The following is a 25,306-nucleotide window of genomic DNA, read 5'->3' on the forward strand; positions in this document are numbered from 1 at the left end:
CATTTGATGGGTCAGGTGAAACTTCAAGCGAGGAGATGGTTTTAAACTGTTCCAGCCTGCTTCAGTTTTCCTCCTTAGGAATCTAGATCCCCTACATGTAGTAAATAAGTAAATTAAAATTTTATTTGTGCAGCACCTTTCAGGATGAAAATCACAAAATGCTTTACAGAGATGCTAAAACATAAAAACAAAAATCAACCAAGAGTCTAGAGAAACGTTTCAATGCAGAGAGGTCTAAAGTGGTGCCGATGTAGCGTATACACTGGCACTTCTTACTTAAAAATCTGTCTCAGTTTATTGAGTGGTGGCTTCTTTTCTGGGCTACTCTGCCTGGAGCCAAAGGGTACAGCACTGGGTACTGTGGACTGTCTCTGGGGTGGGCTCCTCCCGCATCTTACCAACACCTGTGCTCAACTGTGTACCACTGATTTCTTCTTGTTCTGGCACATATAACTTAAAGAATCCTTTCAATATCAATTTTTAAACAAAGTATAACCAACTAAAATATGTTTCTGTTCAAAGACGTAGTCTGGTTATTAATAAACCCTGCTTCCGTGTCCAAACTATAATGTGTTCATTAAGGCTGTGGTCTTTTTAACATCTCTTAATGCTTTGTTCAGAATAAATGGAATGAAATACAATCTCCAATAAATAGTCCGTGATCACCGTTGGCTTCTCTGGGTTTTTATTATCGCTCATCACCTGCAGCACATTTTAAAGCTCAGTTTTTAAAAACTTATGATGTAACTACAGGCCATTGGCTCACGGTTTGCCAGACACCAAATATTTAAACAGGTCAAAAAAGAATCACTCTGAGGCTTTGAAAGATTTGAATGGGTATATGAATCTGAGGATCAGGAAGCTTTCATAGTGAGTAACCCAAACCATGCAGTTACTATTACTGATTAATGATCTCTGGACCCAGTGGAGGTGGTGAATGACATGAAAACGGTGGCTAAGCTGTCATCCCCGTTGGACAACATCTCCCACCCCATGCAGGAACAAACAAAGCATTTTATCCTATTTTGTATAGTATGTTATTCTATATTATCTTATTCTGTTGTGTTTTTCTTATTTTTTACTGCTCTTAACTTGTACTTTCTGCTGTGACCAAAACATTTCACACATGTGGGACTAATAAAGGTTTATCTTAAGGTTTATATACCAGTTAGCCTAACTTGAGTGATGTCTCTGCTGTTTAGTTTTCTGTCTTCATTCATGTCCAAAGTGATGGCAGAGCTTTAATTTTTCAGAAATCCCTGTCAGAACATGGTATATCATCTTAAGAAATTAGCGAGCTAACTCCCTGTTAGCGTATTACTCAGTTAAACTTCATAAATCCTGTTTTTCATGGATGCCTGGATGTTAAAATTTTATTGTTACACCTGATAAAGCAGTCACACTGATTTTATTAAAGATGAAAGACAGTTAGACAGTTTTTAACTCTCAGTGATGCTGCAGGGTTGTTTGAGTTTGAGAAATGAGGAGCAGACACATTTTTGACATAAAATAACTCACCTACTTCTTTAGATATTAGTCGCACTGGTTTAAGTGTCAGGAGTGTGGGAATGAGGAAATGGGAGTGGGATGCTAAGCCTGAGTTTGTTCTGTTTGGCCTGGCATCAGGTCATCAGATAAATGAAGTGAATCTTCTGTATAGAAGAGTCTGCCTGCACCAAATGTTAGCTACAATAACACAAACACATTATTAGAATGAAGTAATCCAAAGTCAAGCAGTCAAGTTTCTTTCATATAGATTTTGCTATGAATTGAATTCCTACCTGTGTGTCTTTTCTTTTTTAAAACCGAGTCTTCCCCTATAATGGAGCCCCTTTGGTATTTGGACCAAACCAAATCATGAAATAAAGAGGGGGAGGCAGGGTCAAAGGCTGACTGTATTTTATTTTGTTGCAAAAAAAATAAATAAATAAAAATAAAAAATCCAACTAATGCTAGGAAATAAGCACGTTTACAATTATGGTCATAATTAATTAATAATTGTCTTAAATAACAATAAATAAATAAATAAGAGTGTTCAACTGCTTTCTAGGGACTCTGACAGTAATGGGCCCAAAGAATCACTTGTCTCCCCCTTATGCCATCCCTGCCTCTTTTGGCTCACCTGTGGGTATGGTTTTGATGTCGAATCTGTAGCTTGCATTCTTCCTCTTGGAAGAAGCACACTGAGATGTTAGCTCTCCCTGCCCCTATTGGCTGCCCATCTTCCCAAGCTTTCAATTGTCTCTCCAGTCTTTACCACTGTGTCTTTGGTTGGCACCCCAGTCTATTACTGCATATCACCTGCTAAGCCAGCAGTACTACTGCTGGGATATTTCTAATTATAATTCGAGCTATTTGTATTTATTAGACCTATTTGTTATATTTTGTAACTTTGTAGTATATTGTATTATTTAATTTAATGTATATAATTACTGTTCTTGTCTTGGAGCAACTGTGACCATATAATTTCCTCTGGAATTAATAAAGGATTATCATGATGATTTTGATACGTCAAAGATAGATCTTAAGACATATCCTTGATTGCTGGTAAATTACGATTTAAGTGTACTGCTGTCAATGTCATATTTTTAGAATAATTATGAACTTCAATTAAACAAGTTTAAATATTCAATAACTACAATATTTACAAGAATACTGTAAAACAAATTAATTGAATTAATATGTGCTATATTATCATTCTCGTGTTTTCCTCTTCAGACACAGGCGATAGAATGGAAGATAACAATGAAATGGTTGAACACTGAAATCAGTTAAAGTTAAACAGTTTCTTGATTCTGCCTGTAAAGCCAACGCGTGTTTCACCTGTCTAATTATTGGTACTCCCGTTGGAGAAACTCGGGTAAAAAATATGAGATAATGTCGGAAAGAACTGATTCTATCAGAGGAATCAAAGTGTGCGGTTTAGCAGCACTCATGGTCTGTGTGTGAACTGCAGACAGAGAGGGAGGGGGTTGCAAAAGCGGTGCGCAGTTACGGTAGTAGCTAAAGACTGTTTTCACTCAATTTCCCAGTCCACAAGATTGTGAGACTAGCAAACAGTGAAACTCAATCTAAACCCAAGTTCCGTGTGGACTTTTCTCTCTGAGGTGAGTTTCTTCGTTTACTCTCTTTATTTTGTGTGGTTTTATCTGAATGCCTGGCTTGTAAACACGGTGTACACACTCCGTACATTGGTTGAATCTTCCGTGTGGACTGACTTGAATTACGGCAGCAGCAGGGACGTAATTCTGTTTACTTCGAAAAAATAACTGCTAGTATGTTAATTATTTTAGCTAGTCCTATCGCCCTCAATTACTTTCATAATGTTAACTTACTGAATATTTCCATGGATAGACAGCTGAGTTCAACATTCTGTATTTTTTGTATCCTTTCAACTTCTCGGCTGTAAAAGACGGATAGCTGCTCTATTTAGGTCGAACTACAACAACTGTAACAACAAAGTTTATAGTGGCTTTGTTTTACTTAAAAATATCAGGATATGTCGTTTACGTTGGGCCTCTCTGGTATAAATTATTCTGAAAAGTAGTGTTTGTCAGATAGGTTTGTTTTTTGTCATATTTTACATTTATAGCTTGAAATACCCTGGTACATGTAAGAAAGCTGTTGTAACTTATGCTGTTTATTGTTCAACAAGATCAAGATTTTCCCTCGGTGTGCACAATTATAGTGTTTACAAAATAAATTTGATGTGAATGTGAAGGGTATATGAAAATAGAATAACTGCAGTAGTTAAATATTATTCGGGATCCACACTGCAACGTTCCCATGCTGGTGCAAGTTCAGCTACACCTGATGAGTAAAAGAACTACTTTGAAATAAATTAGGCTAAGATAAGCAAAGAGGGTATTTAAGGGTATTTAATATGGGATATGAGCTAATTAGGAAACGCTTATCAGTGATATTTTAAAATGATAGCTTAGTACAATTTAGTAAGCTCCAGAAGACAGAAAAAATATATCTTGTGAACTAGCTTTGATGAATTACAATGTGATTTGTCATAAAGCTTCATTGTTTATTTATGCTATTTTCCCATCTAGACTCCACCAGGGCTGCCCTTTGTCTTGTAAAACTGATCCCCCCCCCCCTCTTTGTCAGTAATTTCATTCATGTTAACATGTGTAAACTGACTTAAATTTTGGGAAAAGGATTAGAATATGATGGTAACTGAAATTTTACTTTGTGCTATATATATGTATGTAGATTAGATGGTAGATGGACTGATTTTTATATAGCGCTTTTCTTCTCCCTATATACAACATGCCACATTACCCATTCACACAAGCACTGTCTTCTATGCTTTTAAGTGCTTACTGACTACCATTCACGCACTTTCATACTCCAGTTGATGCATCGGAGAGCAACTTGGGGTTACTATCTTGCCCAAGGGTAATTGGCATATTTGGGATAAGCCAGAGTATTTTCTGAGAAACTGTTAATGGATTTAAAAATGACATATACCTGTTCAAAACTAATTATTCAAGTTAAACATGGGCAAATCAGAAGTGGCATTAGGGCTGTTCGATATAACGATATATATCGGATGACGATATAAAAACGTCTATCGTTTCATTTTACGCTATCGTTTGTTTCGTGGTGTCGCAAAATAAACTGTTATATTTAATATAACCACACTACGGACAGACAAGCGCCGGTTAGCAACATCGACGGTAACACCAGCATCCACATAAACCTTTCACAGTAAAGCTCAAGATCCTGTTGAGACTTTTCAAAATAAACTGAATCACGTGAAAGAGCAGATTATTTACGGATGAGAAGCAAAAAAAGAGCCGCCAAGTGCTAAAAAATAAACCTTAGACTCAAACGTTAGAACAGGCTTTTCCCCGCAGCACGCCGTGTAATAAATACTCACAAAGAAAACGGCGGCCTTTACAACTTATGTCTAAAAATGTATAGTTTCATGCATCGGTTAAAACACTCGACTCCAGCTACATGACGCGCAGCTGGAAACACTTCACGCAAGTCGAGCTGCCCGAGATTCACAGAATTTACAGAAAATGTAACATTTTTGTGATTTATATCGTTATCGGACGATAGAATTCTTATATCGGGATATGAGATTTTGGTCATATCGCACAGCCCTACCCAGTATTGCTGTAAAGTAGTCCTATTTACTATTTACCTTGGCAGATAAGATAAACCTTTATTAGTACTTTGTTATATTGGGAAGATTGCACTTGGTACTATTGCACATAGGAAGACAGCAAAAAGTTACCATTGTGTATGGGATATGTGTGTCTGCACGTGTGTGGTCATCTGCAGAGACCATGTTGTAGATTTACTGTCAAGGTTAGTGTTATGGCAGGCAGGATGTGAACCCAAATGCGGGACTCAACACACACGGGGATAACTCAAAGAGGCAGCTTTATTTGACAAGGCATGGAAACATGAGGGAAAAACAGAGTCCACAACAGTGAAAAAACAGTTCTGGGGATCGCCTTCGATGAGACAGTTCAGGAGGCTGACTGCGTTGAAGGTGGCAGCTCCAAAGCAGGTCTGGAGGCCGACTGCGTGGGAATCAGCGGTGGTGCAGAAGGGACCCTCCAGGACCCCAAAGGGGAAGAAAATGGGAGTGGAAATCTTCAGGTGACGTGGAAGGGGGCCGGTGTTGGTGTGGTTAGGTGGTTGGATGTGGACACGCAGGCAGTGCAGGACGTAGATGGGCAGGCGTGTTGACCTCTGGCAGAGATAGAGCTGGACCAGACGGTGCGCTGACCTCTGGCAGAGATGGAGTTGAACCTGGTGGCGGAGCAGAAGCCGAAGGCAGCTGAGCAGGTGGCAGTGTGGCAGCCGCAGGCAGAGACCCCAACAGAAACAGGCGAGGGTGTGGAAGCCACAGATGGCTGGATTGACTCTCCAGAGCCCCCAGCAGAAACAGGTGATGACTAGATTAGATTAGATTAGATTAGATTAGATTAGATAAAACTTTATTAATCCCTCGGGTAGGTTCCTCTGGGAAATTTGTTTTTCCAAAAAGCACAGCACCGACAGAAGTTACAGAGTTAAGAATATTATATATATATATATATATATATATATATATATATATATATATATATATATATATATATATATATATATATATATATATATATATATATATACATACACACACACACACACACACATATAAATACAAAGACATATATAGATAAAATATACAAAGGGGATGAATAGAATAAATAGGAATAAAAATAAAAATAAAAATAAAAATACAAGTGAATTGCACATTTCAAGTATGGAGTCTATTGCACCGCTGATTATTAACAAAAAGTATTGCACAAAAGGTATTGCACAGTGAAGAGAAGAGGCACTACAGCTTAGTTGTTCCCCCCTCCTTTGTCCTCCTGTTTCTCCTCCCTCTCCCCTCCAGAGAGGAGTTAAACAGTTTGATGGCGTGTGGGACAAAGGAGTTTTTAAGTCTGTTGGTTCTTGTCTTTGGGAGAAGCAACCTGTCACTGAACAGACTCCTCTGGACTAGGCAGACTCTCCAGAGCCCCCAGCAGAGACAGGTACGGAACCAAACAGTGTGGAAACCTCTGGCCGAGCAGAACCAGGACCAGATGGTCTGGAAACGTCTGGCTGAGGTGGAGCTGGCTGGAGCTGCATAGGGCACGCAGCCGTCTCAGAATGCAGCAGCTTGGGCTGTGCAGTGCATTCAGTCTGCTCAGGTCACTTGTCAGACAGAGACAGCAACGTGAAGTCTATAGCGGGCCAAATGAGCTCTCACCTGATGCAGGAAGTTGGGTCGGCTTGCCGAAGCTAGCAGCGGAGGCTGCTGCAGATGACAGAGGAGGCCAGTGAAGACAGAGAGCTGGAGATTGACTCCTCATCCTCTGACCACATCACTGCTAGGATGCTCAGGTTGGAACGTGGAGGGCAAGAGATTCTGTGTCAGCGGTGTGGAAACACCTACCCGCTGCCACTGCCGCAGTGACGTGCAGGAATTTGCCTGCTACCGCTGTGGGGTCGCGGAGAGCACCGTCCGCTGCTGCTGCGGTGGCGTGGAATGAGGGGAGCGGATGAGGCAAGCTCCTGGGCTTGAAGCGCCTCCTTTGTCTGGCCCAGATCGCGGACAAACTCCAAAATCCCAGAGAGCTGGTGCAAGTGAGGCCCGAGGATCGCCTCAAAGGCATTAAGTCCAACAGATATTGTCCTTGTGTCCGAGACATGGGAAACTCACCTCACCGGGCTCTGAATCCGGAAAAGGTACCTCTTTCGGGCTGAGTCCGCTGGGTCCATGTCTTGGTTGCGTCATTCTGTCAAGGTTAGTGCTGTGGTAGGCAAGATGTGGACCCAAATGCAGGACTCAACACACACAGGAATAACTCAAAGAGGCAGCAATATAAAACACAAAGCATAACCTAAACAGGAAACTAAAACTAGGGAGATATAAAAACAATAAACAGAAAACAGGAGCCGTGAGTTAACTAGAACCACTCAGGGAAACGAGGAAAACAGGGAGAGACACACAGCAACATGATGGTAACAAGGGCAGAGGAAAACACAGGGCTTAAATACACAAGGGAGTAACGAGGGAATGAGACACAGGAGAAAAGCACAGCTGGAAGTGGTCCCACATAACAAACAGGTAGGAAGCAAAACTGAAAAAACTGAAATAGGACCCAAGACTGTAAAAGTAAAACAAGAAACAAGAGACATTCCCAAAGACACAGACTAGACACTAAGACATGGAGATGTGACTGACGAAAATAGAGACTGGGGTGACTAGACATGAAACATAGAGTATGGGAAGGCGTAGAAACAGAAACCTAAAGACTATGTCATGGTCCTGTGTCTGTGTCTCAGTGTTTTACGTATTATTATTGTAATTTGTTATTTCTAGTGTTTAATATAAGTTTGGTTCAGTGCCTCTGAGTTTTGTCTATGGATTTCCTATTTACTTTGAAGGTCTGTGTCTTATGTTGATGTTTCAAGTTTTGCGTCTACCTCCCGTCAGCTAATTTGCATTAGCTGTGTTCCCCTTTTGGTCCTTTTTCCCCGTGTGTTTGCCTCTGTATTTATAGTGTGTGTCCTTCAGCGCTCGTTGTCGTGTCGTACCACCGCTCCTGCCTGTGTGTTCTGTTCATGTGCCATTTTGAGTTTTGCATTTCGCCAGCAATAAACCTGTGGTTCTTTTGAGTTCACTTCTGCCTCCACGAGTCCTGCACTTGGGTCCTTTTTCCTGCCTGCCTACACACAGACCATGGCAAATATGAAACACACAAGGAGAACAGTAAGTAGAACCAAATCTATGAATAATACTAAATCAAAGAATGTTAATTATTCAAAAAACAGACCCAGTATGGTGACATTTACAGTGATTTAGTGTGGCACTTTAATTAATTTGGGGGTACAGGACATTTTGAACAATAGTGAATGAACACATCTTTTAAACTTCATGTTCCAAGTTTGCATTGCAGCATTTCTATTTTAAATATTCTCCAAACCCAAGTTAGCTAAAAGATTGTCTGTAAAAGTTTTGGCCAGTTTTGTGTTATAGAGCAATTTTTTCAACAGTCAGTTGGATTTGTTGCAATGTTAGTGATGGAGAAGACTTCTTTGCTTGCACCGAGTTCGTTTGATTGAGACAGATGAGTCTGCAGCTCGATCGGAAACTATTCTGATGATGAATGAATTTACTGCAGTCTTTTGCTTAGTCTTACTTAAACCTTTATTGTCAACTTCAAGAATGAATTCTTTGGCATGGGTCATTACTCTGTCTCATATTACATCTGCTGTTTTAAAGTTCTCAGTGAATACTATTAAGGGAATTGGGCCAATATGCATGAATGGTTTCATCTTTCATTCCTGCCTGTGGCTATCTAGCTGTACAATTCCTCCATCTAAAGCACAAGTACACACTGCAATAGTTGCTGAGCCTTAATATCTGCATATCGTCTACAGAGAAAATAACAAATTCAATATGATAGATTTTTATAATTGTAATTATATATTATTTGTATTCATTAATACTATTTTGTAATATTTTGTTACTTTATTATTTATAGAATTATTTTATTTAATTTAGTTTAGTTAGTTACTGTTCTTACTGTCTTGAAGCAACTTTGACCACATAATTTTCTCTGATAATAAAGTATTCTGATTCTGATTGTGATATAGGGCGCTTTGGAAAATAGGGCACAGGGTTAGAGTACAGAAAGATTAAAGCTTGTGTATTGGATCAGAGGTGTAAGTGTGGGAGGGAAGGGGGTTGCTGAGGGTGGAGATATGTTGTTGCTCTGTGCCACAGCCAACATGGCACTTTTCCAGCTGGATTGGAGTCAAACAGAGGAGATCATCAGGATCCTGTCTATCTGTTTATGCATATTAAATTATATTTCCAGTTTACTAGAGAGGTGGTCATACAGACACTTTTTTTAAATGAATTTGAATTAGGTGGACTTGTGTTGAACGTTTGGTGGGAGAAAAAGCATAATCATGTATTAAATCATTGTCCTTTAGGAGGGTCGTTGACACTCGATTAATCCAACCCGATATCACAGCACAGGGTGCAATAGACAATCTGGTCCACCATGTCCATTTCACGCTTTATCTCTCCAAAGTGTGAAATGGACACACATGCAGAAGTTGCAGTATTAGCAAGGGGAGATAATATATTTAAAGCCAAGAAATTGCAAGAAAGGTATGAAGTACATTCCAGGGCCCTTAATCAATAAACAATTAAGCTAGGTGGCTAATATATATATGGTAAATGGTAAATGGACTGGTTCTTATATAGCGCTTTTCTACTCTGTCTGAGCACTCAAAGCGCTTTATACAGCTAATTCATTCACCCAATCACACCCATTCACACAAGCACTTCTAAGTTTAAGTGCTGAGTATCTAACATTCGTACACATTCACACTCCGATGGATGCATCGGAGAGCAACATGGGGTTAGTATCTTGCCCAAGGATATTTGGCATGCAGACTGGAGCAGCCAGGGATCGAACCACCGACCGTCTGGTTAGTGGCTGATCCGCTCTGCCACCTGAGCTACAGCCACCCCAAGGGACACCATAGAGAGTGTTCTGACCAGCTGCAACTCCGTGTCGTTCGGTAAATGCAAAGTCGGCCTCACTGATGCAGCTCTTGTGGAAGATGTCCTGTAGCAGAGGGAGAGATGTTCTGAGCCACCCCATATATATGCATGTGAATGTGTTAGCAACGTCTGCTTATTTTCACGTTGGCTTCTGCATGTGTGTCCATTTCAAGCTTTCTCTCTTCTCTTACACATTTTGCTGTTATACTGGACTAATTAACAATGTGTGTCATCACATTAGTCAAGCTGTAAAAAAATAGATTGGGTAATTACCACCAGAGTATTCCATCAGTGAAATCATCATATCATGAGGCCTATTGAGGTCACCTGATACAAAATGGGAGTGGGGATTGAGGCACCTGGGAAACAAACTCAAGACTACATTGTAGCTTTGCATCGTAGGTGGCTCACAGTTGATGTCATAACCCACTCCCCCTGTTCAATTATGGTTATTTATATTGGACATAGATGGCCTCTTTTACGCTTCTCTGTCCAAAATGTGAATTTTGGCATCCTTTTGTCCTGTTGAGGTTGCAGCACTGCACAGGCATTAAATGATCTTCTCTCATTAGAGCATGATCTTTTAACCAAATTCATTTCTATGCACTATGGGACAGTGTTTGATATTCTCTGTTGTGATGTTTGGATTCTTACACTCTTACACTAAGGTCAGGCTCTGCACGGTGCATCCACTGTATATAAAAAAAAGTGTGAATACAAAAATAAAAGGATAAATAATATAACAAAGAAATCAAATGTAAGAATTGTGCTTCAAAGTCAAAGTCAGAGTAAACTTTATTGTCATATCTGCTATATACAGTACAGTATATAGGGAGACAAGACGACGAGGCTCCAGTTACATTCTGTGCAAAAGACAAACAAGAAATATAAGAGTAAGAAATAAATGTACACTTTAAGACTAAGGTAAAAGGATCAATAACAATTTAAATTTACAATTTACAGTTTGAATGGTTTAAAGTGACCTTGAAGTGATTTAAAGTGACCAGTGTGGCAGCTTGTGAACATGAGCAGAATTCCTAAGAGTAAGGATTGTCCATGGAGCAGCATCTGCATTACAAAGGCAGTGGTATGTGGAGTGCAATAGAGGCAGTTAACGGTTTGTGTGGGTGTGTGTGGTGGTGGGGAGTGGGAAAGCTGGTAGTGAGTTCAAGAGCTTGATGGCTTGTGGGAAAATACTATCTTGAAGTCTGGAGGATTGGGTCCCGATGCTGTGATAGCGTCTGTCAGATGGAAGGGGTCAAGAATGATGCAGGAGGCCTCACTGATGCAGCTCTTGTGGAAGATGTCCTGTAGCAGAGGGAGAGATGTTCTGATGATCTTGGCAGCTGCTTTAAAAATCCGTTGGAGCTGGCCGAGATCGCCGACTTTGCATTTACCGAACGACACGGAGTTGCAGCTGGTCAGAACACTCTCTATGGTGTCCCTGTAGAGCATGGTGAGGATGAGAGGAAGAAGGTTGGCCCGCTTCAGGTGTCGCAGGAAGTGGAGGCGCTGCTGGGCCTTTTTGGTGATGGAGGTGGTGTTGGTGGTCCAGGTGAGGTCTTCTGAGATGTGAACTCCCAGGAACTTGATGCTGTTATCAGTCTCTATTGTGGAACCGTGGATGCTGAGTGGTGTGTGGGTGGAGCGAGTCGGCAATCATCTCCCCGGTTTTGTTCACATTCAGTGACAGGTTGTTCTCGCTGCACCAGAATGCCAGCTGCTGAACCTTTGCACGTCGACTCGTTGTTGCTGCTCACGAGTCCAACCACGGTTGTGTCGTCAGCGAACTTGAAGATGTGGTTAGAGCTGTGTAGGGCGGTGCAGTCGGTTTAACATAAATATCTTTTATCTTTTGTGTATGGCACTTTGTGACTGCCTGTCTATGAAAAGCGCCTAATAAATAAACTTTACTTATCTACTTAGTTATCCATTTGCTGAATGATATCTATCTCTTGCTAACAACTTTTTTACTACCGTGTCTTCACTCGAGCTCAACTTTTGACTAACTCTGCAGTGATGCATTTTGTTTACATGCCAGTTTAGGGTATTATTTTAACAATCTCAGAGATAACCTTCTTGGCACTCACAACAGCTTTGATTTTTCTATTTTGTTACACAACAGCTTTGATGGCATGTTCTCATGTACAATCTTGAATACCGAAAGATGAATGTCCTTTAGACACCACACATTATTGCTATAACTATGGAAGCGAATACCCGATGTTCCATTGGGAGCTTTTTGTTTTCATATAGCCACATTTAAAGTATTTCCACGGCACAAAGTAGAATACAGCCAAGAGAAAAAAAGGAAAAACCTTCTTTTAGACATAAACTAGTATCTGTTTATCATACACTCGGGTTTTATGCATATGTGTACATTCTTACAATTGTATGCTATTTTCATTCTCATGCTTATGTTTTTATCTGCACTATTTATTTAAATAAATACTGTTACATCTGGCCTAACATTAACGATAGAAGGTTCTTATGCATGACTGCCCTCAGGATTAGCCAGCAGTGCATTAGGCCCTCGTTTCTGCATGAAAAAGCACAAATTTTCGGCAGCGACTAAGCTGATTATAATGCTTTATAATGCTTTCTCTTCGCGACTCCATGTGGATGATACTTTTCAGACTGAAACAGACACTTGACAGCACATAGTTTCTGGTATTTTCCTCCAGGACATACTTGTTAAGGTTTATGTTTCTTCATAACGCTTGAAAAAAGCGTCTTTTTTAAAACTTAAACTATTTTTAAAACAAGCTGACTCATCTTTCCTTGACATTCTGGCACAAGCAAGCAAACAAGTAAATTCCTGTAACGTTAAAACAAGCAAATAAACAAGGGAAGCGCACAAAACAAACAAACCTTTGATCATTTGTCTTTAAGGAAAAACAAAACCTGAAGGACCTCTTCATTTTAGTAAGGGACGGGGTTACTGGACCGCCAACCTGGAGCCAGGCCTAGGGGAGGGCCTCAGGAGCAGGGCTGGTATATATGGAAATAAATCTTGAAAATGATTTGACAAAAAAAAAAATTCAAATCAGTCGATATTGATATATATCACAATATAAATTAAATTATTATTTATGCCATGTTTAAAGGTTAATTTTGATTTTAAATAATATTTATTTTCTGTCATAAGTTGAACATGATAAATGTGCTGTAGTACATTATGTTACGATGTTTTCAATATAAACAAACGCTGTTGTTTGAGTATTTGTTAACATTTTCTTTTCTCGTTTGTGTTTTATCTCACTCACACACCTAAAATCATGGTGTGTAAGGCTTCAGTAGCTTAACCATTAGTAATGTGCTTCTGCTGGTCGATCATCCTACACTGTGTACATCAACCTAGCCTGATATGGCTGTAGAGGGTCTGGGCTCCACCACTCTGGACCTGCCCTCTTTGACAGGTGGTGTACAGGGGTGCAAACTCAGCTCAGTGAATTCAAGCATAGTACCATTATAGGATGCCACTTTTGCATCTTGCAAGTCCAGTTGTGAAATTTCCTTGCCACTAAATATTCCCCAGTCATTTGTTAATGGTATTAAGTGTTGCTGCTCACAAAGCAGGATCAGCGTATGCTGAGGCACATAGTGTGTGCACAGGTCTTCAACTTTGTCAAGAGATGACTGTTCTCAGAAGAATTAAAATTGTTAAAGCTACAAAGTGTGGGTCAACATCATATTAAAACCTGTGGATTGAATGGGGTGCCACTCAAATTCATATGCGTATAGGCAGTGTTGGGGAGTAACGGAATACATGTACCGCCGTTAAGTATTTAAAATACAAAATATGAGTAACTGTATTCCGTTACAGTTACCGTTTAAAAAGGTGGTATTTAGAATACAGTTACTTTGTTGAAATAAATGGATTACACGGCGGTACTTTCCTGTTTCATATTGTGGCGGGTCAGGACTGTTTGGGTTTGTTTGACATCTCTGTTCTGTTGTTCCAGGCGGCAGCATTACGGTTGCCATGGTTACAGGGTGACGCTCTCGCTCTGTGTTTCCTCGGTGATAGAGCGCCTTTTTGTTGTTGTTGGTGTGCTAAGCTAATAGGCAGAATGCTACAGGCATAGCTCTAAAGAATGTAGCCTGATGGGCAGTGTAGTCCGTGCTGCAGGGAGAATAGACTGCCGTGTCTGTGAGCGAGGGAGGGAGAAAAAGGAAAAGTACGAGCTGTCACCGAGCAAAAACGGGAGCTGGAAGCATGTAAATATAATAATAACCACTGCAGCCAAAAAGAGTGCCTGACGAGCCCAATTGTAAGTAAGCTATTAAGACTCGACTGTACACAGTGTTCGTGTTTTCCTTCAAAAACAATAAGTTCCGTTGGAGCAGCCTTTCAACATCTCTCTCTGTCTCTCGCTAAAAAGCTCTTGTTTAGTTTAATGTATGTGACTGGTATGTGTGCTTCTTGTGTACAAACACTGACAACCACAAGACAAAGAAAAAGATTAAAAAATAGATTAAAATAACCCTATTGCATGTGAGAAATGTTGTGCAGGATAGGAAAAATAGAAATGGCCTGTCAAAATCTAGTAAAAGGTCTGGTATAAAGAATGGCGTCTGTGTCATGATCGCAGTCCGCCTATTGGTAATCTAGGCTATATAGTATCTGTGTATTGAAAGCTCATGCAGTGCACCATGGGACACCACAGTTGTACTTTACAGACATGAGCACTCACAGAAGCATAACACATGACCTAAATACTATAATGGCGAATGTTCAGCGGGCAGTGTTGTGGCTCAGAGCACAAGTTCATTTTTGTGTGTTTATGATCCGCCTCATTGCACAAAGGTAATACAGCTAGAGTTTTTGATGTTTTCACCTTCAGAGTCAGAGAATCTCAAAGTGCTATTTCTATTTAATAAGCTAAATGTGCAGGCTGTAATCTCTTTTTGTAATTTTCTAAGTTGAGAGCGCGACAGGTGAAAGCAAAACTGAACATGACGCACACCAGACAGGAGGCTATCGAAGAAAAACAGGAAGTACAGGGAACACACAGATTGACACACAGACTGATGGAACCCAGGGAACAGAGGAAGGAGAGAGAGAGCGAGGGACGAGAGAAACCAGACACACACACCCAGAGACATGACTGGGCAAACAGGGAACTAGACAAACATGAAGACAATACTGACCTAACTGGGTGAACGCTGAGGGAAGGACACAGAGACGAGACAAAGACGTGAACAGGACCAAATAACAACTTAGACGAGAAATACTGAAGAAACTCAAACTAAACTAGGAAACATAAAATACACAGAGAACTCCAAAACACAGTAAATTATTGTAATATTGTGTACTTATTTATTACATTTAAATTAAATAATCAAAACATAAATAATGGGCCTTATGTGGCATTAACCCGTAGTGACACACACTAGATGACCCTGTGCAGTCCCTTCCCTGAGGCCTCCAGCTATCACTACTGCTATTCCTTTAATCATCTCATTTTGGGTTCCTGACATCCGTCTCACTCACATGTCGCAGTTTACTTCATCATTGCCACCTACCTTTTTGCTGGATTAAGCAACTTTTCATACCCCATTAGTAATGTTATCAGTAAACATTATTAACAATTATAAAACAGAAATAACATACAAACATTTATTCATAATGCAGGCATTACATCTCTTTTAATAATTTTCCCTTTTCAACTTAATAAATTCAGCTTGCATGGATTGTGCATGAGAAGGATGTTTTTTTCTGGAGTGAGCAGGTTGCAGGTTTTCCTCCCCTGACCCCTATGAAAAGTCAGGGCTTGGCATTTCTTGTTTTTTGTACTCAGTTTTGAGTTCCTACAAGTTTGCACAAAAGCTTTGTTGTCTAGCTGTGAGCGAAGAGCCTCACTGTGACTGCCAAGGCTTCTTTGTGTGCATGGGTCTCTGGCTGAACAGACTCTTCAGCAGAATCAACAGGAATGTGGTCTGGGAGAGAATTCCCCCCTTTTTTAAATTCAGTTTCACCTGGCAGCAGGGAGCCATTCAAATGTTACTATGGTGCATTGGCACTCTTTTCAGCCCCTGTCAATCAGCCTCCGAGAGTAGTGACATAGGCCTGTGAGCTTACTTTGCCATTCCACCGTTTGTGTGATCTTATTTAAATTTTTTGGGGAAGTTTCATGGAAACTTTCAAACCTCCAAGTCTTATACCAGACTGCATGGTTTCTACAAATCTATGTTGCTTATGGCAGCGGTCCCCAAACGTTTGTGCGCCACGGGCCGGTTTAATGTCAAACAATATTTTCACGGACCAGACTTTAAGGTGTCGTGGATAAATACAACAGAATAAAATGATACGACCAAGACAAAAACTGTGGTATTTTGTAAATATAATAACAAACGCAAATTCACTGTGTGATTGTGTAACTTTATTAGTAGCGTCCTCCTGAAATGTGCCATCTAAACTGAGAGTAACATCCTCCTCTCTGCCCCTTAATGCTCTCTGGTCGCTGTGGTAACACGTAAATATTTCTTTCAAAATAAGACACACAACTACACCACGGGAAAAGACCCAGGGAAACCAAGTTAACAATAAAAACCCTGAAAACCATAAATTTCTCACAGCCTGGTACCAAACGACTCACGGACCGGTACCAGTACGTGGCCAGGGGGGTTGGGGACCACTGGATTATGGGTTATCAGTATTACTGACTAGATGGAGATTTTGGGTATAAGTCCTGCTATTTTAAAGAGAAGCATCTCATGGTCATGTCAAAATTCCTACTCCCATCTACACCTAGAAAAAACAACAGATGCATTTCAAGCAGAATCAGGCAGATACCTACAGATAATTAAGCCATTTTCTGTCCCTCTTACTGACCACCTCCCCAGCAGACATCTAACTGATAGCAGAAGTCATCACAGTGCTGTAAAAGGTCCTTTGCAATGTTCTGCACGCCCCAAACAACCTCAGCTTGTCCAGCCGATAGGGCCGACTTTGCCCCTTCTTTTCCAGAGTATGAGTGTTATGTGACCAGTTCAATTTATTGGATTTCGTATTGTATTTGAAGTGCAAAATATAGAGGGTAAAGAGAAAGAGAGGGAGCAATGTTCCCTGAGGGGCCCCGTGCTGCATACCACCACCTCACAGACATAGTCCTTAATGTACTGTGGTTTGTTGGTGAGGCAGTCGATTGACACAGTCATTGTTTTTGCAGACTTTTTTTTCCTGTCTTCAATTAGAATAGAGTTTATTCATTAGGTAGATCAGGACTCCATCATATAGAAATCTGTTGAGGGAATTTAACCTTTGAGTTCCAAAGCAGCATACAAGAAACATAAAGGATTTAGTGTCTCTGTAAAGAGGAGTAGGCCAAAATCTCTCCTTGGCTGTGTGCAAATCTGGTGACTAAGAACAAGAAAAATCTTACCATTGCGCCACAATGTTTTACTTGAGGATCAAATATTTATTTCCCTCATGGACATCTACATCAATTTGTAACTTTAATTGAATGTGTTTTTCTGGATTTTTGGCTGTTAATCCATCTCTCAATTATTGGAAACTACCATAAATATGAGAGATTTTAGCAATTTCTTTGTAAGCAAACTTACAAGTACAGTAGGGGATCAAAAATGATTTCTCCCACTGTATCAACATGCCATAGCCTGATGGACAGTGAATGACCCAATTATACACACAAACATGCATGTTAAAAATATATCATACACATTAAATAACTCATAGGTGCCCAGTTGTGCAAAGGTTTAGTGATATTAAAATTAATGATGTCAAGTGGAATGAACTGGCAAAAGAAAGCTATATACCGCCATATTTTATGTGTGAGTTAGGCTAAAAAGTTAGTGTCTCTCTTCTTTGGATTTAGCCATGCAGGCCTGTGGTGCATCAGTCCTGTTGATCTCTTCTGTACCATGTTATCTCATTCTCTGCTGTTTCCTGTAATGGAAAAAAGAAATAAAATAGGACTGTCATCATAGATAGACTTCAGGAATCAGATGGACCATGCCTCTTCCTCTGTGGAATAGAGCTGTACAATCAGTGCTGAGTGGAAATGCTGTTTTACTCTCTCTCACTTCCTGTCTAAAACGTAGGTTACAAGCTTGTATATTGCTTTTATGATGTCCATGTAAAAAGAAATCATCACAAAGTGCAAATCATTTCACTGATCATGTTTCTTCGTGTAGTGATACATTTCTCTGTTGTTGAGGTTAAGGTTACAAAGATTTTTTTTTAAATTTATTGTCATCTTCTCTCATGTGACTTTGAAGAACAGAGAGATGAAATTTCTTGTGCCACCTGTAGCACAGAAAAACGTTCTGACTTCCAGGGTTTGCTGTTCTCTTATGATTACATGGACAGCTTAACTTTAAGAGGCCAATAAATGACAAAAGAAAACCTTCAAACAAGTTATGACTGTTAACATTGCATTGTTTGTCCACCAGAAGGCAACGTCCCTGTTGCTGTTTAACCCTGGAGAACCCATGGGGTCAAATTTGACCCCATGGTTTCCCTAGTAAACCAATGGGGTCGGCTCTGACCCCATTGGTTCTCCAGGGTTAAGCAAATACAACAACCAGCTGACCTGAGCAGAGTTGGCTTGCAAAAAAGTAAATAACTACATGTAACAAACGTTGAAATGTTGTAGCAATCTGTTTGTTGTGTATGACAGAAAGAAAAAAAGTTTGGAAGATCAGATTTTTAAATTAGACACAGAAAGACATGAGACGTGCGATACAAAATGTTGGTGTTTTCTCCCCTTTTTTTCGCTCTTTCCCCTTTCGACCCAAAGTGCTTGCTCATAGGGGGTCATATGATTGGTGGGTTTTTCTCTGTATGTATTATTGTGGGGTCTACCTCACAATATAAAGTGCCTTGAGACAACTGTTGTTGTGATTTGGTGCTGTGTAAATAAAATTGAATTGAATTGGCTGGCTGTTAATTTGTGGTTTGCTTGTTAGACCTTATGAATTATGCATGTTGCAGCTCTGACTTAAGCGCCGATAAACACCTCACAGATGATATGATATAATTTTCTACCAGAGGACAGAGTTTATGCAAGGGCAAAAGCCTATAGCATAGGATTAGGAATTTTAGGTTTCTGACCCAATTCATGTTCCAAACAATTCAATTCTGTGTTGTTTTTATATCTACTTCACCACCAGCACCAGCCATTAGTAGGACAAATTTGGCTTAGAGACAGTTAACAGTAAAGTTTCAATTTGGAGGCATTTACTAAAACACTTGTATTTGTATGTTGTTTATATAACTAAAAACTGTCATATGACATGACTGACATGACTAAAATCATCAAATAACATCTCAATGGCATAACTCTCTCGCTTGTTCATTTACTTTCTCTCTTATCATGTTTGGTCAGAAACATTAAATAATGTAGAAGCTAGAGGGATGTTGGTTTAGTGAAACTGCTTACAGTAACAACATTTTGTCATCAACTCAGTTGTTATTTCGCTTGAGTTTTCTCTTATCACCTTCAAACACGTGTGTGCAAGGAGGAAAAAGGAGAGTAAGTAGTATGACTTTAAATGACAGCAGCATAATGACTCAAATGACTTTCATTTGATTTATGTCTGGCATGTTGCCATTTATTTTACTAGTAAACAGCAGTAAATTTATGTTATTTAATGTATTTGTTATATTTGATTTTACAGAGCTTTGCAGCTGCTTAAGTTGAGACTGGTCTTGGCTTACACATAAAATGATTTCCAAACTCTTCCTTACAGTAAGGACTGTAGCTTATTTATTTGACATTGATATTAAATCTGTACTTGGTATTTGTAATACCAAGCCAAGCCAAGGTATTGGTATTGGATTGTTTTTATAGGAATCCACCAAGCCTCCATTGCTCACCTTCACCTTGTGCAAAACACTGCTGCTCGATTTTTTTTATCTAGTGCAAGCAAGCGGGAGCACATCACTCAGATTTTAGCTTCAAGTGTTTTACCAATCCATTTTAAAATCGTTTTATTTGTCTTTAAGTCTCTCTAATGGTTGTGCCCCATTTTATCTGTCTGAACCGCTGCACCCACATGTCCTGTCTCTTGTTCTCAGACCAGATCCTTTTGCTTGGTACGAAAATGCAACACAAACTCAGAGGTGACAGAACTTTTTCAGTTGCAGCCCCAAAATTATGGAATTATTTACCATTGTACATCGGGCAGGCTGTTTCGAAATGACGTTTAAAAACACAGTTTTACTCCCTGACTTTGACCCAGTGTAAGGTGTTGACTGTGTTTTTAAGCTACTTTTTATGTCCTTTTTTATTGTTTAATCTCTACAGCTCTTTTGTGTTTCTATATCTTTTACCTTCTTTTTATGTAAAATATGGTATGGATCAGTGCAGCCCTATTTAATATTTTTAAATGAGATTTAATGTGTGATTTTTTTTTCCAGTGACATATGTAAAGAAAGTTAATTTAAGTAATGTTTGAAAACTTAAATATTCATTCAGTTTACAGCTGTTTGAGCTAGTTTCAGTGTTTATTAAGGGCTTGCTTCTCAGCAAACCAGCCATTAAATTACCAAATTTGACCCCTGTTTTGGGGTTTTACGCTCTCACTAGATTATTTCTGTTCAACTCACTTGATTCTACCAGAAATGTACATAGGCCAAGAAACCTGAAGAATAGTGGTGTCACTGTCTGGTTTTCCTGGTTAATAACCTGCTATGGCTTGTTTCCAGTTCTCTTCCCAGCAGCTGTCAGGATGAAGAGGAGGAACCCTGGTAGTGTGAAGAGGTTGTAGAACAAAACAAAAGAACAGAAGAATAAACGGCATCCTCTTGGGCTCTTCTTTGGGACTTCTGTCTGCACTGGCGCTCACTATGAGTTAGAGCATGTCATAGCCCATTTCTACAGCTGCTTTTTGGAGACAGCAGCAACCACAACTGGAGACAGCACCCTGCTTCATGAACCAGCGGGATGCAGCGGAGGTCCTCGCACTCTCCGAGCGCCTCCTCGTAGCTTCACACAAAGGACAAGTTGACAGTGTGGTCCAGCTTATCAACAAAGGCGCAAAAGTAGCCGTTACCAAGGTAAGTGATACAATTATGTACACTACCAGTCAAAAGTTTGGACACGGGACTATTTACATTGTAGATTCTCACTGAAGGCATCAAGACCACGAATGAACACATATGGAATTATGTAGTAAACAAAAAAGTGTGACAACTCAAAACATGTTTTATATTTTGGATTCTTCAAAATGGCAACCCTTTGCTTTGATTACTACTTTGCACACTCTTGGCATTCTCTTGATGAGCTTCATGAGGTCGTCACCTGAAATGGTTTTCCAACAGTCTTGAAGGAGTTCCCAGAGACGCTGAGCACTTGTTGGCCCTTTTGCCTTCACTCTGCAGTCCGTATAATCCCAAACCGTCTTGGTTGGTTTTAGGTCTGGAGACTGGCCAAGCCATCTGGTACAGCACTCAATCACTCTCCTTCTTGGTCAAATAGCCCTTGCACAGCCTGGAGGTGTGTTTGGGCTCATTGTCCTGTTGAAAAATAAATGATGGTCCAACTGGATGGGATGGCATGTTGCTACAGGATGCTGTGGTAGCCATGCTGGTTAATATGCCTTCGGTTTTGAATAAATCTCCAACAGTGTCACTAGCAACACACCATCACACCTCCTCCTCCATGCTTTACTGTGGGAACCATGCATCCCCTTTTCTGCTTTGCAGAAAGACACGCGGGTGGAACCAAATATCTCAAATTCATACTCATCAGTCCACAGCACAGATTTCCACTGGTCTAATATCCATTTCTCATATCTCTTTGCCCAAACAAATCTCTTCTGCTTGTTGCTTTTCCTTAGTCGTAGTTTCTTAGCAGCTATTTGACCATAATGGCCTGATTCACGCAGTCTCCTCTGAACAGTTGATGTAGAGATGTGTCTGCTACTGGAACTCTGTGTGGCATTCCTCTGGGCTCTAATCTGAGGTCCTGTTAACTTACGATTTCTGAGGCTGGTGACTCGGATGAATTTATCTTCAGCAGCAGAGGTGACTGTTGGTCTTCCTTTCCTGGGGCGCTCTTCATGTGAGCCAGTGTTGTTGTAGCACTTGATGGTTTTTACGACTGCATTTGAGGACATATTCAAGTTTTTGTAATTTCCCAGACTGACTGACCTTCTGTTCTTAAAGTAATGATGGACTGTTGTTTCTTTTTACTTAGCTGATTGTTGTCAAATATGGCTGTCAGCTGTGTACCAAATTGACTTCTACACAATACAACTGATGGTCCCAACCCCATTAAGAAGGCAAAAAATTCCACCAATGAACCCTGACAAAGCTCACCTGTGAAGTGAAAACCATTTCAGGTGACTCCATCATGAAGCTCATTGAGAGAAGGTCAAGGGTTTGCACCACTATCAACAAACCCAAGGGTACTTTGGGGAATCTAAAATATAAGACATATTTAGAGTTATTTATCAATTTTTCTTTTCTATATAATTCCATATATCTTGCTTCATATATTTGATGTCTTCAGTATGCATTAACAATGTAGAAAGTAGTAAAAACTAAAGAAAAACCATTAAATTAAAAAGTGTGTCCAAACTTTTGACTGGTAGTGTACTTAAATACTACTTTTGCTGTTGTACTCTTACACACTGATGCAGTACTTTGTTCTATGCCTTTAAGTGCTTTCTGTCACACACAAAGATTTAAAAGAAATTTGACATGCAAATTCAAAGAACCAGGGATAACAACCATTAATTTTCCAAACAATCGGATAATTTTTAGAATTGAACCTACACCTAAACTTACCACTGGGGCTGAGAATTGCAGGGTCACTTAGATGACAAATTGATCAGTCTACAGAGCAATTTATCTTGACAGCTATAAGTCAAACTGTCTTCTTCATCCACCATTTACAAATGGTGCAAGCCTGCAATTTCCTCTAGTTTGTTCATCAGGTTGAATTTAAATTTTTTTCCCAACAATTCATTTTTTGGAGAAGTATTTGTTTTGCAAAAACTTGCAAAACAAATATTTTGTCAGCCTCAAGTACTTCAGCTTGAAAATGAACTGACAAAAAATGTTCAATCGTTTTGTTAAGGTATAACAAGGCTCTTGAAAGAAATGGTTCAATCTGGGAACATGAAAGGTGGGATGTATTCTAAGGCAAGCAGAATGTTTTACTCAGACAGTAGTGGGGCTGGTAATGGAGTTGATCACGTAGTGGCCAGTGTAACTTGCAGACAACCAAACCTTCAGACCTTGGATGGTAACAGGGAGCTCTAGATTGCTGCTCATTCTATTCAGCAGTGCAGAGAAGTGCTATTCAGTTATATTTTCAAATCCATCTGCATCTGTGCAGGGGCTGCTGCACAGATGGTGTGACCAAATCCTTTTCCTGAGCTGGGACTAATGAATGCTGGTAAGCTAAGGATATCTCAAATGGGAAGAGTTCTGTACCAGATAACATTAGTGAGTTGTGACCATACGCTATCAAAGATAACTTTAAACTCCAGGAAGACAGAATAATAGTGGACCTATTAACTATGGAGACCATTTGATTTGAATCAAAGGTGAAATTAAATAGACCAATACGGCAAGGCCGGGATGGTCCATTTGGTAAAGTAAATCTGTTGGGCATCTTTCTTTGCCTTTAGACAATAATTCTGATGGCAAAAGAACCAAACGGGACAGGCGGGGGAAAAAAAACAAACTATGGAGACCACTAATATCTCTCCACATAAGGAGGTAAGCAAGTGACAAAATCTAATCAAAACCTGCAACACCTGCTGGATAAGATGGTCATTTCCCAGTGTGAAGTCCTAACATTAAGGCCTTCCAGTTACCCCCTTCCACAAAGGTTAGCCTGACTTTCAGCAGCTTGCATTTTCCAATATCATAATTACATGGAACAGGTGTTAGAAGCCGGGAAAAGTAACTACAGGGGCAAAGCTTACTTTCTTGTCCCAAATATTGGAACAGCACTGGACTGACATCGGAGTCTAGAGGCATTTAACTCCACAATGAACTAAAGTTTGGAGTTGAGTTAGACCAGGATGGGTGCTTTTCTGAAATGCTCCTTAAGTTGACGGAAGGCAATGTCAATTCTGTGTACTGAAAGATGGGAACTTTGGGAGAGATGAGTTTGGTGAGTGGAGTATCTGTCTGAGTGAAGTTATGGAGGGCTCTCCAGTAAAAGCTGACAAAACCTAAGAAGTGCTGAAGTTGCCTCTGGGTGGTTGGTACTGCCACTCATCCATAGCTTTGGTCTTCTCCAGGTCTGTCTTCACCTGCATCCCTTGAACACATATTCCAAAAATGTTACACATGAAATTCTCACTTTTCAGTTTTCATGTACAGTCAATACTCCAGGAGCCTTTGGGCGACTTGGTTTATATGACAGCAGTGTTTACTGAGAGATTTGAACAAGACCTAAATATAGTCAAGATATATGAAAGCAAACACGTCCAAGAAATAGCTTAACACAAAGCGCTTTGGGGTCCTTAGGGACTAGTAAAGCGTTATATAAATACAGGCCATTTAACACATGGTTTTTAAGAGCCATGTTAGTCAAACCAAAAGACATCAGTAAATACCCAAACTGTCCTAAGGGAGTGTTAAAAACTGTTTTTCCACCCATCATTCTGTTAGTCTAAGCAGGTGGTAGGCAAGTCCAGTTTTATGAAAATGTTGGCTCTGTGTAATGGTTTGAATGCTGAGCTGATGAGAGGGAGTGGGTATTTATTTTTAATGGTGATCTGCTCTGATTAAGTCCATGTTAATCTATACAAGGTCTTAAGCTTATTTTACACAAGTACCTATTCGGCTTGACTTGACTCAAGCTGAGATGGTATACCTTCTGCTAAGTCTATGGCTTGTTGTTAGACTTGGGGACCACGATCTTGGATTTTGTGCAGCCATTTCCTTCACTGTTGGGTTTCAAAAATGGTGGTTTTTGATTTCTATATAGGAATCACACTCATGAATCATCGAGTAACGCGATTGACTAGGCAATTTATGGCATGGAGTCTGCTGACGTCACATTTTTGGATGGACTCAATTCACTTGGAACCTATCAGAACAGGTGCTAAAAAAGTACCTGGTACCAAGTGGTACCCCTTAATGGAAAACCCTAAAAACCCAGTCAAATAAGTTGAGTCAGGCGAAGTTGAGCCAAGTAGGTACAAGTGGAAAAAGGCATCAGTGTCATGTTTTTTGGTTTGGCAATAACAAAAAAACCTTACAGTAACCGGAGCAGAAGATGGCTGGAT

The 25,306-nt window shown here is 40.0% G+C and overlaps 1 protein-coding gene across 5 annotated transcripts in view; it reads left to right on the top strand.

The window, feature by feature from the left end:
* Window positions 1-2,711: 2,711 nt before the first annotated feature.
* The window catches only part of ankrd6b (ankyrin repeat domain 6b), a 64,901-nt gene continuing 42,306 nt past the window's right edge, over window positions 2,712-25,306 (top strand). For 3 of the 5 annotated variants that reach the window (XR_014869339.1, XM_085132787.1, XM_085132788.1), the window contains exon 1: window positions 21,068-21,110. Coding sequence is in view for 2 of the 5 variants with exons in the window: in XM_085132789.1 (XP_084988915.1) it covers window positions 20,985-21,110 (126 nt within the window). In the remaining 3 variants the exon portion in view is untranslated. Of the gene's footprint in view, window positions 3,108-20,759; window positions 21,111-25,306 lie in introns of those variants that run through there. The other 2 variants (XM_085132789.1, XM_085132791.1) reach the window with 2 other exon arrangements.

This window comes from Neolamprologus multifasciatus, chromosome 15 (assembly GCF_963576455.1).
Source record: "Neolamprologus multifasciatus chromosome 15, fNeoMul1.2, whole genome shotgun sequence".
NCBI lineage: Eukaryota > Metazoa > Chordata > Actinopteri > Cichliformes > Cichlidae > Neolamprologus > Neolamprologus multifasciatus.